Source organism: Squalius cephalus, assembly GCF_949319135.1.
Source record: "Squalius cephalus genome assembly, chromosome: 23".
Taxonomy (NCBI): Eukaryota; Metazoa; Chordata; class Actinopteri; order Cypriniformes; family Leuciscidae; genus Squalius; species Squalius cephalus.
The window spans coordinates 21,416,735-21,431,878 of NC_137144.1; the positions used below are offsets into that span (position 1 = coordinate 21,416,735).

Consider the following 15,144-nt stretch of genomic DNA (forward strand, 5'->3'; position numbering starts at 1 on the left):
ATTATTTTATTATTAAATTAAATTATATTTATTTTTTAATGTTATATTTATGTTTAGTATGTTTAGTAGCTAGATTAAACATTTATATTAAATAAGTAATATTTCTAAATATTATGTATAAATAAACATTAACTTCATTATCTAATAATGAGTATTTAATCATTTGTATTAATGCTTAAATGTTAAATAAATATATTTAACTATTGATTATATAGCAAATATAAATTATTAATAAATTAATAGTGCACATATTTTTGTATTATTTTATATTTATTTTTATTTGCTGTAGCCATATTAAACCATTCATTCATTCATTCATTCATATATAAATTAATTAATAAATATTGATATTATTTTTAAATATTACATATAAATAAATATTAGTAATTTAGTAAATATTTTAATTATTTGTTATTAATGTTTATTAAATGTTTTTAATTTAAATTAATCAATTATATTATTTGTATTGTTTATATATTTATAATTATATGTATGATTAATAAATTAATAGCTTTATTTATATATTTATTATTTTATATTTAGTAATATTTAGTATATGTAATATTTATGATTTATAGAATGTGTTTTCTTTTTAATTTCAACCTGCCCAGGGACAGCAGATCAAAATAAATCAAATTCGTCAGTGTGATGGCTGATAAAGTTTATTCTAGTTTTGTCAGATATGCAGCCAAGTGAATGATTTGGGTTTTGCAGGTACATGTACTGGACTGAATGGGGAGGTCGACCCAGGATAGCCCGCGCTCACATGGACGGTAGTAACATCGTGACTTTAGTAGACAAAGTGGGCCGAGCCAACGGGCTTACGATTGACTACATCGACCAGCGGCTCTACTGGACAGACCTGGACACCTGCATGATTGAGTCTACAAACATGACAGGTGACATATCATAGCTTTTGAAAACCATAAATGCCTCTTGAATCATAGACCGTATTACACCATCCTACTTCCTTTATTAAACTATTAAAGCATTGTCCTCAGGTTTGCAGAGGGAGATAGTGGCCGACGATCTTCCTCATCCTTTTGGCTTGACCCAGTATCGCGACTACATCTACTGGACCGACTGGAACCTGCGCAGTATTGAGCGGGCGGACAAGCGCAGTGGCTTGAACCGAACCGTGGTGCAGGGGCACCTGGAGTATGTCATGGACATCCTGGTTTTCCACTCCTCTAGACAAGATGGCGCCAACGAGTGCTCGCAGGACAACGGCCAGTGTGCCCACCTCTGCCTAGCATCCCCCTCTGGAGCCCAGTGCCGCTGCGCTTCCCACTACACCCTAGAGGCAAATGGACGCAACTGCAGCTGTGAGTTTTTTAAACGAGACATATCAAGTGTTCAGTGTTGCTAGATTTGTATCATTGTTCCTCCTTTGTCTTCTAATTATTTTTGCACTCAACAATTTGGCCAGGTAATTAAGATTTTTTTTTTTTTGCCTTGCCAATATTTTTGCTAAATGTATTATCATTAATAGTAATAATTATTTATTATTCAATATTTTATAATTAATATAAATATTATTACATAAAATCCAAGTTCCAAGTGCAATCCAAGTGCATTTTAATCGGGGTTCAACAATAAGGACAATATTATTAAATATATTATTAAATAATAATAATTGATTATTTATAGAATGTTTTTATGTATACAACTACAAATTGTTATTTTATATCATTGTTATTCATAAAATGTTTATGTATACTACTAGTACTACTGATTATTATTTAATAATATTGTCCTTATTGTTGAACCCTGATTAAAATGCTCTGTTTTGATATGTTTTTATATTTTAGCAGCCATCAGGGCTTAAGTAATCCATGGTCTTTCAGCCATAAAGTTCACTAGGTTTTACTTGACATTAAAGTGAGTCATGGGTTTTAAGATGCAGTTGGCAGATTGAAATGGCATTGGAAAACAATGGCTCCCAGCCATGCAAAACTCAGTCATATGCATTTAATTCCTTATAAGCTTAAAAATGACTGAACTTGGATTAAACAAGCACGCCAGGGAGCCCGGTGAGAGCATTTGGCCAAGAGTGCAGAGGTCTTGGCAATGCTAGTGTGTTTCTACTTTTTTAAGTCCCTCTTGTTTCTTCATTCTTTCATTGCCTGGAGGGAAAGGCTGATTGCGTTTAGTTAGTATGATTGCGTTTAGCTGACCTTCACCTTCTGATCAGAGGAATGAAGCTGGCTTTGAATTGTCCATTGTTGACCTGTGCTCTTATAACTTAGGTCTCATTCCTTATTCTCGCCTCCCTGTTGTTTTGCTCAACAGCGCCCTCTAGCTTCCTGCTCTTCAGCCAGAAGAGCTCCATCAGTCGAATGGTACTGGGAGAACAGAGTCCAGACATGATTCTACCAATCCACGTTATGAAGAATTTGCGTGCCATCAGCTTTGACCCTTTGGAACGCCTCGTCTACTGGGTGGATGGCCGACAAAACATCCGCAGGGCCCGGGATGATGGCACTCAGGTGACAGTTCAATCAAAGAACATTGATGTAACTTGATTATAATACTCACCTGAACTGCTCTGATTGCAACAAATATTTATTATTTAATATATTATTTACATATGTTTTATATATATATATCAATAAAAAATTTTTTTTTTTTTTTTAAGTTGATGATAACAAATGTTATTATTATGTTGCTAATAAATGTTGTTGTTCTTAATATAAAAATTCAGAATAATATTAGTTATAATATATTCATTATTATAATTTAAAACCATTTCTTAATATCTGATCCACTTTTGTATTATCTTCATTTTTCGACTCTTTTTTAGCATACTGATAGGCAATTATTTGTGATCCATTAAATTGATCAGCAATACCATATGTTGACGGTCCTAATTTAAAATGATGTCATCTGATTTATCAGACGTCCACGGTGATGACCCCAGCCAGTCTTCACCCGAAGCAGCCTCATGACCTGAGTCTGGACTCCTACAGTCGCACCGTCTACTGGACCTGCGAGAGCACCAACACCATCAACATCCATCGCATGGACGGCGACGTTATCGGAGAGGTCCTGAAGGATGATGTGGACAAGCCACGTGCTATTGTGGTGAACGCTGAGAAAGGGTACGATTATTAATTAGCGGAATAAAGTATAGGGCATGATTATTACAACCTGCATTCAATTTAATTGCTCATCCAGTCCAAAACCTCAGGGCCAGATTTTGTTTTTCAGCTTTGGTTTGGCTCCTTTTCATAAACATAACAACACCTTATCAATTGTTTATTGATATATGGCCGGCGGACTTGAAATTACAGCATAGAACTGGATACCCTAATGACGGCGCACTTCGCCATTGCTTTCGTATTGTCGGAAAACTCTTGATTCCATCCAGGCCTCTCCAATAGCCAAATATGTGGAACAGATGGCCCTCTGTGGTCCTCGTGCTGCGGCGTTCTCTAGCGGCTCGACCAAGCACAGGCGTTGGCTGCATGCACTGTAATTGTGTGTGTCCCATTGTTAGTGTGACCGTCATCAGTGGGTTTTCTATTTATGTCTCAACCTCATCTTGGTGGGGTGTAGGGGACTTCTCCCATAATAGTGGCAGGATAGAAAAATTATGGCACAAAAACGAGCATGTAATGTTTGTGTGTGTCTGAGATCAAGCTTGTGTTTTCACTGTTGCACTTATATTTAGTTGCACATTTTATCCCCTAAATTGTAGATGTCTGAATAGAATAAGAGTTTTGTCATGCCTGTTAGTGTTTTCATTTTAGTTCACGTTTTAGTCATTTTATGTGCTTTTGTCATTTTTTTTAACTTTTTAAAAAATATATATTTCTATTTATTTTTAAGTGTACGTTTACATGACAACGATATACTAAAAACGGAAAAACTTGCACTTTGAAACCCGTTTTCAGGCCCCCAAAATGCAGTTGTCATGTAAACGAACAGCCAAAGCACATTAAAGTTTGGTAACTTATAATATAAGTTAATATATAGTTAAATAATATATAATTAAACAAGTTTTGAATCTAATTTATATTTTTATTTCAGCTAACGCTAACACTGGCCTGGTATGGTTTGTTTTGTGTTTCATATAATTGATAATCAACTTGAAATGTTTCGCTAATCTGTGGATCTGGATCCTAAATGCTGTCAAAATCAGATCAGATGACGACTCAATGTCGTAAAATTAATGAAGCATTGGTTTACCTAGTTTTTCAGATCGTTCAGGATCAAAACATCTTCAAAGATGTTAGCATAAGGTTTTGTTTAACATGCAGGTGGGAAACGTAATATGTGATATGCTACATTCCCCACACTGAAGTCAGGCTTTGGCAGATGTTTAGTGAGAGCATTACACTCCATAGTGCTCTGACTCAGAGAAGGCATCTTCAGATCCATCAGCCAAACCAATGTTGGGGTTTATTCATTTCTTCTGTCCCCTTCTTAGCATTGGAAATGTATCAAATAAAATGTATATCGCCCCCAAACTTTTCCCAGAAGTAACTGTTTTTTTAAGCTGTGCTATTTTCTCATTTTTTAATGACACTCAGACACTGAATTGGCGTCGATATCGATATTGCTGTTCAGTTTTTTTTAAGCCGAACCAAATTGCTAACAGATGCAAATTGTGTTTCTCAGACAGCAACTGAAAACAAAGGAGTAAACGCACCTTTGAGAGTTATCACAAACTAGTCTAGACATAACATTAGGGCTAAAGGGCTTTTGTGATGTGTGAAGATATACAATTCTCCCACACAGTCAAAACAACATGGCCCTATCAAAGTTGTTCTTTCTGTTCAACAAATGAGCGTTCATCCAAGCCTACAGATCATATGTTGGTTATTTAATGCAATAACATAAATTACTACAAACACTTTTATTAGATGTTGAAACATCTTGAAAGATGTTGTTTATAGAATCCAATTAAAATCACTTTGCCTTTACTACATTTTACTTTTATTTGGAAAATGGTATGTAACATCCAAACCTTTTTTTTTTCCACAGCTACATGTATTTCACTACTGTCCAGGATCGTTCGGCTAAAATCGAAGGTGCGTCTTTGGATGGGACGGAGCGTGAATCCCTGTTCACAACCGGTTTGATCCGCCCCGTGGCTCTGGCTTTGGACAACAAGCTGGGCAAGCTGTTCTGGGTGGATGCAGACCTGAAACGGATTGAGAGCAGTGACCTGTCTGGTAAATATTATTACATTACTACATTACTATTATTTTGGCTTGCATTTCAAATACAAATTTTATGTCAAACTGAATTTTGAACAGTTATCTAATACAAATATTTATTTATTTATATATATATATATATATATATATATATATATATATATATATATATATATATATATATATATATATTTATATATTTATATTTATTTATTTATTTATTTATTTATCTATTTATCTATTTATTTATTTATTTATTTATTTATTTATTTAAAACAATTATATTAATTTTTAAATATGTAAGTAGGGAAGCACTGATATAACAAATCTGGCCAATAGTGATAAGCCATTAATTATTTTGTTATGCCCAATATTAAAATATCTACACTACTTTATCAGAATTTTTTTGTTTTTATAAGCTAATTACTGTAAATGTCAAATAAAATCAGCCAATAAACTGTTGTAACAATCAGTGTTGTTATTGGTAACTAAAACTAGAACTATTAAAATATTAAAATAAAGCTGAAATCATATCGCATAAAAAAAGGTTTAAGGTTAAGTACTTAAATTTAATGAAACTAAAACTGAACTAAATATAGCTAATATATAAATGGCTAAATATTTTAGAATAATAAAAAAAGGGGAAAAAATAAACATGGATATAAAAATAAAATAAAAGCCAATTCAAAATATATAAAAATTAATAGATAATAATACTAAATTAACAATTTATTATGCTTAATTATCAGCATTTGAGTGAAAGTTGAGTTTTGTACAATTCTAAAAAAACAAACATGGTCTTGGTTGTAATATTGTACCAAATGTCATGATTTAAGACTTGAAAAACGAAATGTTCCCATACAACTCAATGTGAGTCATTTATTTTGATGTCAGAGCGTTGCCAGAAAAAGTATGTCGTTTCCCTCACTACGTAACCATGTCACTGAAACTCAGGCTCAATGTTTTTGTTTCCTGTCTTGTATTGCATTGCCCACGGGCAAATTGATTGCGATCAGTTCTGAAGTATTCTGGAACACCATGTGAAATAAGGACAACTTTCTGACCTCTCCAATCAGATTTGATCCTCTAAACATGTCAAATGACAGCTATGGAAACCAAACAAATACAGACAGAGAGCACAGGCCAGGTTCAATCTAGATTTTCGCTGTATATGTTCAATACCGCCCAGTCTAAACTAATCAAAACAGTATAGTCTGTGTTGTCTAAACATGGTCTATACATTGACAAAACTCTAATAAAGAATTTGATGGACTGTAACATAGTTCATTCTTCTGAGGTTATTTAAGTGCGTTCGTCACCGAAAATCACTGACTTGTCTGATTTCTCTTACTTATTTCCAATGAGCTGCCAGTAAGCAAAGTCTCTCCAGATGCTGAGCCCTGATGTTTGATGTTAGCATGAGACAGATGATCACACCTTAAGCCATGGCTAATCTCCTTGCGCAACAGAATCCCTCTGCAGCCAAATGACCAACACAAAGGCTGAATAGATATGATTTATAGCGCGACACAGGGAAAAACCTGAATTATGACTCCGCGGATCTCTTTGTTTGCTTTCCAGGGGCCAATCGGATCGTTCTTCAGGACTCCAACATCCTTCAGCCTGTCGGTCTGACAGTGCTGGGCGATCACCTGTACTGGATCGACAAACAGCAGCAGATGATCGAGCGCGTGGACAAGCTGACCGGAGAGAAGAGGACCCGCATTCAGGGGCGACTCCAGTACCTGACCAGCATCCATGCGGTGGAGTACATGGAACCAGAGGAGTTTGGTAAATTCACAGTTTCTTACATTTCTTTAAGACTAATTCATTAGTTCTGTTCCAAAACCTTGTGAGCTATGTGCATAAAATAATATAATATAATGATTTATGGTGTATAAATACAGAGTATAAGATGTCAAGTTATTTACCAATTTAATTTAATGATCTACTATTGTATACAAATATAAAGATATTATAAATTTAAAGAATACAATTTTGCATATTATTTACTTACTAACATATATATATATAACAATTAAGCTATTTTGAAAATATGAATTACATTTAAGAAGGACTAATTAAAAGGAATGTACGTAGCATATTATTATATTATAATTACTTGTGTATATATATATATATATATATATATATATATATATATATTAATATTTTAATTTAATATTTATATAATTAAAATATGAATTATTTAAGAATGCTGTATTAATATTAAAGTGTTTATCATATATATATATATATATAAATGCACATATTCCAGCAAAAGACGTGTGTGTGTGTGTAAGTAATTGTTTTAACCTGCATTTCACCTTGTTTGAGCTGCAAAAATCATATGTTGGCAAAAATCTGTATAATTATGTAGTTAATGTCCACATGGCTTCAGAGTTCCTGAAGAGTCCTGAAGAGTTCCTATTATTAAAGAGTATAATTTGTCCTTTAATCTCCTTAACAGCATCCCACCCTTGTTCCCGTGATAACGGAGGCTGCTCCCACATCTGCATCGCTAAGGGCGACGGGACGCCACGCTGCTCTTGTCCCATGCACCTGGTGCTGCTTCAAAATCTACTCCACTGCGGAGGTACATTAGACATATATATATATATATATATATATATATATATATATATATATATATATATATATATACTGTATATACACATATCTGTGGCATGAAACCAAAAATGCACTAACTGGTTTTTATGTATCTGCGCTAATCACATTTTTACTCACAACCTCCATCAGAGCCTCCCACGTGCTCTAGCGAGCAGTTCACCTGTGCTACTGGTGAGATCGACTGCATCCCCATGGCGTGGCGCTGCGACGGCATCGCCGAGTGCGCAGACCACAGCGACGAGATGAACTGCCCCATCTGCTCCGAACTCCAGTTCCAGTGCGACAAAGGCCAGTGCGTGGACTCTCAGCTGCGCTGCAACGGAGAGCCAGACTGCGCAGACGGCTCTGATGAACTGGATTGCGAAAGTACGTTCAACTTTTCCGCAGCAAGCTCTCCTTTTCAAAGGGATGTGCAAATACAATTTAACTTGCCTTTTGAATTACTTTCATACTTTCAAATGAAATCAGCTCATATAAATCAATAGTTTGCTGTGTGAATCAGTACAATTATTCTGAAACAACTCACCAGTCAATCAGACAAATCACTGAATCATCACTGGAGAGGCTCAAATGATTCACTTGAGTAATTTAATGAACAGCATTTGTTTAATGTCCAACTCGATTTTGGGTTGAAAAACGTTATAGGCCTGGTTTCACAGATTAAGCCAGGATTAGGCCTTTGTTCAATTAGGACATTTAAGTTGCCTTTATAAATGTGCCTTAGAAAAACATTGTGCATCTTGAGACAAAACAATGGCACTGACATATTTTAAGGTATGTCACTGCAAGTTGCTTTCAGTTAAAACAGCTCAAATTTGCATTTTAGTCTGGAACTAGGCTTAAACCTTGTCTGTGAAACCGGGGGATAGTGTTAAAAAAACTTAAATAACTGTCTTGTTCATGTGACAATGTATAGTTAAAGAAAGAGTTTGACTTTTGTTGCAAATTCCTATAGGAAAAACTGATTTGTTCCATTCATACATTTATGCTGCCTCTTTTTTTATTAATACACTGAAGCTGTTTTAATTGTCAGTCTCTGATCTGTCCTCTCCCTTTTTTCCCCCCATCAGCCATTTGTATGCCTAATCAGTTCCGTTGTGGTAACAACCAGTGTATCCTGAAGAAACAGCAGTGTGACTCCTTCGCAGACTGCACAGACAAATCTGATGAGCTTTTCTGTGGTACGTTGACCATATCATACCAAAAAAAAGCATATGGTGTTTGACATGCATGCATAACTTGGTGATTGAAACGATGCCTGCAAGACGAAATGATCCGTTTGGCTTATTCGCAGATTTCCCTCCGCCCCCCAATGACCTCCCGCGTCACACCAGCACCATCGGCCCCGTCATCGGCATCATCCTCTCTGTCTTTGTGATGGGAGGCATGTGTTTTGTGTGTCAGAGAGTCGTGTGTCGCCATTACAAGGGCCCCAACGGAGGCTTCCCCCACGAGTACATCAGCGGGACCCCTCACGTGCCCCTCAACTTCATCGCACCCACAAATTCACAGCACGGTACTTTTACAGGTAAAGGTCTGCTGTTTGATAGATGCTGCGGTCTCTTAAGGTGAATGTTTTCTCTGCCTGTGATGAGTCTTGTGTGTGATGAGTCTATCTCGCTGTGGCACAGGTATTTCCTGTGGGAAGTCTATGATGAGCTCAGTGAGTCTCATGGGCAGCAGCAGCAGTGGGGCGCCTCTCTACGACAGAAACCATGTGACAGGAGCTTCATCCAGTAGCTCTTCCAGCACAAAAGGAGCTTTCTATCCGCAGGTACTGTAATATTCATCAGTTTATTGTTTATAAGAAAGGACCAGTGTTTATTTATTTATTCTATCTAGGGGAAAAGGGTTTTGTATTTTAAATGAAATGCTCATTCATATATTTTATATTGTATGGTTTATTGTTGTTAATGCCATATAATTGATTTTTTCTTTCTTTTCTGATCTGTGTGTAGATGCTCAACCCTCCTCCATCACCAGCAACAGATCGCTCACTTTACAACGCAGAAGTCTTCTATTCGTCCAACAGCCCTTCCACAACCAGGTCTTACAGGTGAGATTTAGTACAGAGATCCTGGATGGGTGGATGGATGGATGGATGGATGGATGGATGAGTGGATGATTAGATGAGTACATGGATGATTAGATGAGTACATGGATGATTAGATGAGTACATGGATGATTAGATGAGTACATGGATGATTAGATGAGTACATGGATGATTAGATGAGTAGATGGATGATTAGATGAGTAGATGGATGATTAGATGAGTAGATGGATGATTAGATGAGTAGATGGATGATTAGATGAGTAGATGGATGATTAGATGAGTACATGGATGATTAGATGAGTACATGGATGATTAGATGAGTAGATGGATGATTAAATGTGTAGATGGATGGATAGATGAGTGAGTGGATGGATGAGTAGATATGTAGATAGATAGATATAATTATTAGATAGATAGATAGATAGATAGATAGATAGATAGATAGATAGATAGATAGATAGATAGATAGATAGATAGATAGATAGATAGATAGATAGATAGATAGATAGATAGATAGATAGATAGAAGGATGGCTGAATAGATGACTCTGCTGATGGACACATAGCTCAAACGTCTCCTCCAGTGACTGATCTGTGAATCTTTCCCCTTGACAGGCCATATTTGATGCGAGGGGTCGCGCCCCCCACCACCCCCTGCAGCACAGACGTGTGTGACAGTGACTACACCACCAGCCGCTGGAAAAGCAATAAGTACTACATGGACCTCAATTCAGACTCTGACCCCTACCCCCCGCCCCCCACGCCCCGCAGCCAGTACATGTCAGCGGAGGAGAGCTGTCCTCCCTCGCCCTCCACCGAGCGCAGCTACTTCCACCTGTGCCCCCCGCCCCCCTCGCCCTGCACAGACTCCTCATGACACCCGGCAAACCGCCACGCTCTGTACATAGTTTTAAATAGTTAAAGAAGAAACAAAGATTTTATTTAATTTTCCACACGCTTTGTTCAAGAAACATTTCAGCTTTTTGGAAGGAACAGGAAACGTTTTCCGGATATTTTCACCCAGAGTTACGTGAACAGCGGTCGTGACAGGACGAGGCTTGCACGAGTTAATTATATTATGACATTGTTTTTATCCCCCCCCCCCCCCCCCCATTCACTATAAGATCTTCAATATGTAAGAATATGAACTGAAATGCAACCGTGTCACTGTTTCAGGATGGTTATGATTTAACCATCTTTTTTTCATAATACCAATTATAAAGAAGTTTAATTGCGAACCAAATCGTCGATATAACACCAAAATCATCCGCTGCAGAGGAGTTGTACATATGTGTAATTAAGTAAATAATTAATGTTTTTCGTAATGGCAATGAGGTGTTGTTTTAATTATGTTCTATGTGAATATGATACTATTCCAAGCATATGTTTGGTTTGTCCTGTTTACCAAAAGTGTGTTTGCTGCTATTGTACATAAATCTTTTACTGTAAATAATGACAAATGAAAACAGCCAGCTAAAATGTTTTGTTTATATAATGAGAACTGACCATAGACCATTGTAAAATTGTTATTAATCTCTTATAGAAAAAAAAACATACATGTGAAATGCCATTGCTTTGAAGGAGTCTTGTTTAAAAGTCTTGTCTTAAAGGGATAGTTCAACTAAAAATCTTGTCATTCCAAACCTGTGACATATTTTCCCCCCGTGAAACATTAAAGACGATGTTTAGCAGAATGTCCAAGCTGCTCTTTTCCATAATGAAAGTGGATGGGGACCAAAAAGTACCGTAAAGCATCATACCAAACGATAGCTTTGTGAAATTTAAGTAATTGTTAACTATCTTTCTTGGCAGCCGTGGTCACCATTCACTTTCATTATGTGAAATAGAGCAGCTTGGACATTCTGATAAACATCTCATTTTGTTTTCTACAAAAGAAGGAAAGTCGTAAGGGTTTGGGACAGCATGAGTGTGAGTAAATGATGACAAAATGTTCATATTTTAGTGAACTATTCCTTTAAAGAAGCGGAAAGTCACCTGCTTTGTAGTGAGCTACATGGATTTATCAGATCTCATGGACTGAACTCATTGTAGGTGTTTAATAAAAAAACTAAAAAATAATAATTATAGTAATAATAATAATAATACAACAGTAAAACTAAGCTATGATTTAAACAAGGATATGTGGTTAATTTTACTGTAATATTATGGTAACAAACTGCTTTTTTTTAATTCATGACATGCAATTTTCCGATTTTGTTCCCCCCTTTTTATGGTAAAGTTGAAGAATCAAACTATTTCCCTCTTTATAATGCTAATTCGATGGAGATAATGTTTTTTGGGTTAAAACGTCTTGTAGCACACATTGAAATGCCTTGTATGTGTGTTTAAAATGTACTTTTTTCTTTTTGCCAAATTGAGCACTTATGGAAATTACATGTGCATAACTAGAATTCTAGATCTAGAAAAAACTACAAGATTGAGTTTCACAGACTGATTACATTAGTTGTTTTTACAGATAGCCATACAAAAAGACATATAGCAATGTCTTTTAAGGCAAATATTAGATGAAAGGAAATAGTCAATCTAGAAAACTCAGCAAAGACCAGTTTAACAGGTGATGCAAATTATTTTCCAGAGTTATGGATCTCATTAAATTGCCCTCAAGGTAACACTATTCATCGTGAATGTGACTGAATGGAGATTATTAGGATTTTTATACCACTTTGGCAGGTCAGCGCTTTGACTGAATCTGTCTATATCGTACCATCCACTCTCGAAGAGCTTTTTGCTCATCGGTGCACCACCAATGTCTTTGTTTTGTGTACAAAAATGCCTCATATAATGCACACTTGTGACAATTTTTGTATCAAAAGCATTTTTATATATAATAAAGGTTCTATTTTAAGAAATGCAATATTGTCTTCTTTAACATGGTGATTGTTAATGCAGTATTATGTCTCATAAGCTGTAAAAAAAAAAAAAAAAAAAAATTGCTACCTTAAATTTTTAAGTACAATCAACTTGGATGTTTGAGTCATTTTAACTTAAACTGACTTTTTTTAAAAAATGAGTTGAATCTTTTATAACATTAAAAAAAGATTGCTTAACTTATTTTGATGAGCAAGCAGTGTAACAACATATCTTGTCATAACTTATTGATCATATAACTTTTTACAGTGTATGAACTCATATTTACATAAAGTAACATATAACTTGCTTATTCAGCTGTGCGTAAAAAATGCCTCAAATCATGCGGCTTGTTAAAAGGCAGATGTGCTTTTATTTCTCTAAGTGATCCGAAAGGCAAAAAAAATCCCTTAGATTTACAGTGAACAAAGAGCCCGAGGCTTCAATAAGGCAAATGTTAATTGAATTGAGCACGGTGTGTCTCAGTCCAGTGGTAAACCAACAAACATGACCAAGAATGCAGAAACACTTTAGATCATTCCAAACAGAGCTTTATGAAATGTTATTGTTGAATGTGACATTGCTGTAGTGGAATTGCGTGTTACGGTAATAAAATAAATCTGTGTTTGATCATTGCCAGTGGTTCGGGATTTCAGCCATTTTGTCTTCTGCTGCCCTCATGTGGGTAAAAACAACAACAAATACAAATGAGGTTGGTATGGCCCTCTTCCCCTCTCATATTTATATTAATATCTTATTCCTATTTGGAAAGTCTTAAATATATTTCCTTTAGTTTTTAGTCTTTAGACAATAGTCTTATATATTATATATATATATGTATATATATATATATATATATATGAAGCCTATTTACCCCGTTATACAGAAATTTTTACATATATATTTTTTTTTTGGGAGGTGGGGGGATATTACCTGTAATAGTATCACTCTCTTGAAAGACATTTGCCCTTACATCATTATTATTTTTTAATAAATGTTTCCATCAGTTTATGAATGTATTACAAATGTCGCTTCACAAGGGCTATTAAAAAAATGAGGCCCAATGCTACTTTACAGCAGTTGGGAACTACACGTCCATTCCCCTTTCTCATTTTTCATCTTAAAGGACTGTCTTCAGCACTTGACAGAAGTGAACACATGTTGTCAGGCTCCTGACTGGGCTGAAGGGGGTGGGGAGATGTCGACACCCCTCCATGTACCCATCTGTCTGTCTTTGTTTATGATCCATGTAGTAGAGGAGTCAAAAACACGCCTTGGAAAAAAGACACATGAGAACACGTTTATACATGTCAGGAGGGAAAGAACCCACGGCATCCTGGATCTCCTCATTATACATTTAAAAACAAAAATGTGTAGCAGGCCACGTTTTGCCTTTAATATATATATTAGTTTTATTTATTTAAATATATATATTTTTTATTAGTCAGCAATCAGGCACAGCAAACTTTCTTTAGGTCTGGTACAATTTTTGGCAACTAAAACTATTAAAATGTGTTAAATTCCATTAAGTAAAAAAAAAAAAAGAATAATAAAAAAAAAAAAAAAAAAAAAAGTAAATAAAAAAAATTAAAAATAAGAAAAATAATAAGAAAAAAAAACATCAGATTTAAAAAAAAAAAAAATAATAAACTTAGAAAATGAATGTAAAATTTTATTTTGCCTTGGCAACAAATTGAAATAAAATAACAGCCCAATATGTATAAGCACCATGCAAACTAATCCGTGAGTAATAACCCCAATTATATAATTGTCCCCAAGATTATCATTCTCTTCTGAACAGGCAATTCTTGTGCAGAGCTTCAAGTTTCATTCCTTTGAGTATTGTACATTCAGAAGATATATGAAGAGAACAAAATACCAGACCAAACTGTGCAATCGTGATAACTGCCTCTGTCTGATGAAAGATGGCATGAGAAACATCTTTCTCACAGCCCCAAAAGCCCTTAACATTCATTTTACACAACTTTCATGATCTTTGATTAGTAGAGGCAGGATTTTGTTAGACAACCATGCACATGTTTGATTTTTTACAGAGTAAACCGCTTCAGTAAATTCATGGTTTTTATCATAGAAACCCACGTCAGCTCATGGCAGTCCGTAATCAGAAACACAGTGGAATCATAGGGTTAATTTGACACATGTGAAACACATTAAATATGGCTGCTTTTACTCTACACAATGAATCCATTGCAGATTTTGTTATGATTATGGAACATGCAACAGAAAATAGATCTTGCATGTCTGAAATACAGCCGTCATCAGCTGTAACAGATCAGTTCCACAGCCTGATGCTGTAGATTTATGCCTCACATTTAACATAAAGGTCATACATCAGATCCTATTTGCCATGCTACACTAAACCCGTAATTGCCTGTCTGCAATATGGACAGGCTAGTATAGAGCATAA

At 35.4% G+C, this 15,144-nt stretch overlaps 1 protein-coding gene across 1 annotated transcript in view; it reads left to right on the forward strand.

Moving 5' to 3' along the window:
• The window catches only part of lrp5 (low density lipoprotein receptor-related protein 5), a 58,842-nt gene extending 46,338 nt beyond the window's left edge, over nt 1-12,504 (forward strand). The window contains exons 12-24 of the mRNA XM_079859194.1: nt 715-899; nt 1,002-1,325; nt 2,293-2,489; nt 2,899-3,101; nt 4,990-5,180; nt 6,747-6,956; nt 7,636-7,761; nt 7,926-8,162; nt 8,867-8,977; nt 9,091-9,324; nt 9,428-9,570; nt 9,755-9,852; nt 10,464-12,504. Coding sequence (XP_079715320.1) covers nt 715-899; nt 1,002-1,325; nt 2,293-2,489; nt 2,899-3,101; nt 4,990-5,180; nt 6,747-6,956; nt 7,636-7,761; nt 7,926-8,162; nt 8,867-8,977; nt 9,091-9,324; nt 9,428-9,570; nt 9,755-9,852; nt 10,464-10,725 — 2,521 coding nt within the window. The 3' untranslated portion in view covers nt 10,726-12,504. The remainder of the gene's footprint in view (nt 1-714; nt 900-1,001; nt 1,326-2,292; nt 2,490-2,898; nt 3,102-4,989; nt 5,181-6,746; nt 6,957-7,635; nt 7,762-7,925; nt 8,163-8,866; nt 8,978-9,090; nt 9,325-9,427; nt 9,571-9,754; nt 9,853-10,463) is intronic.
• The last annotated feature ends 2,640 nt before the right edge of the window (nt 12,505-15,144 follow it).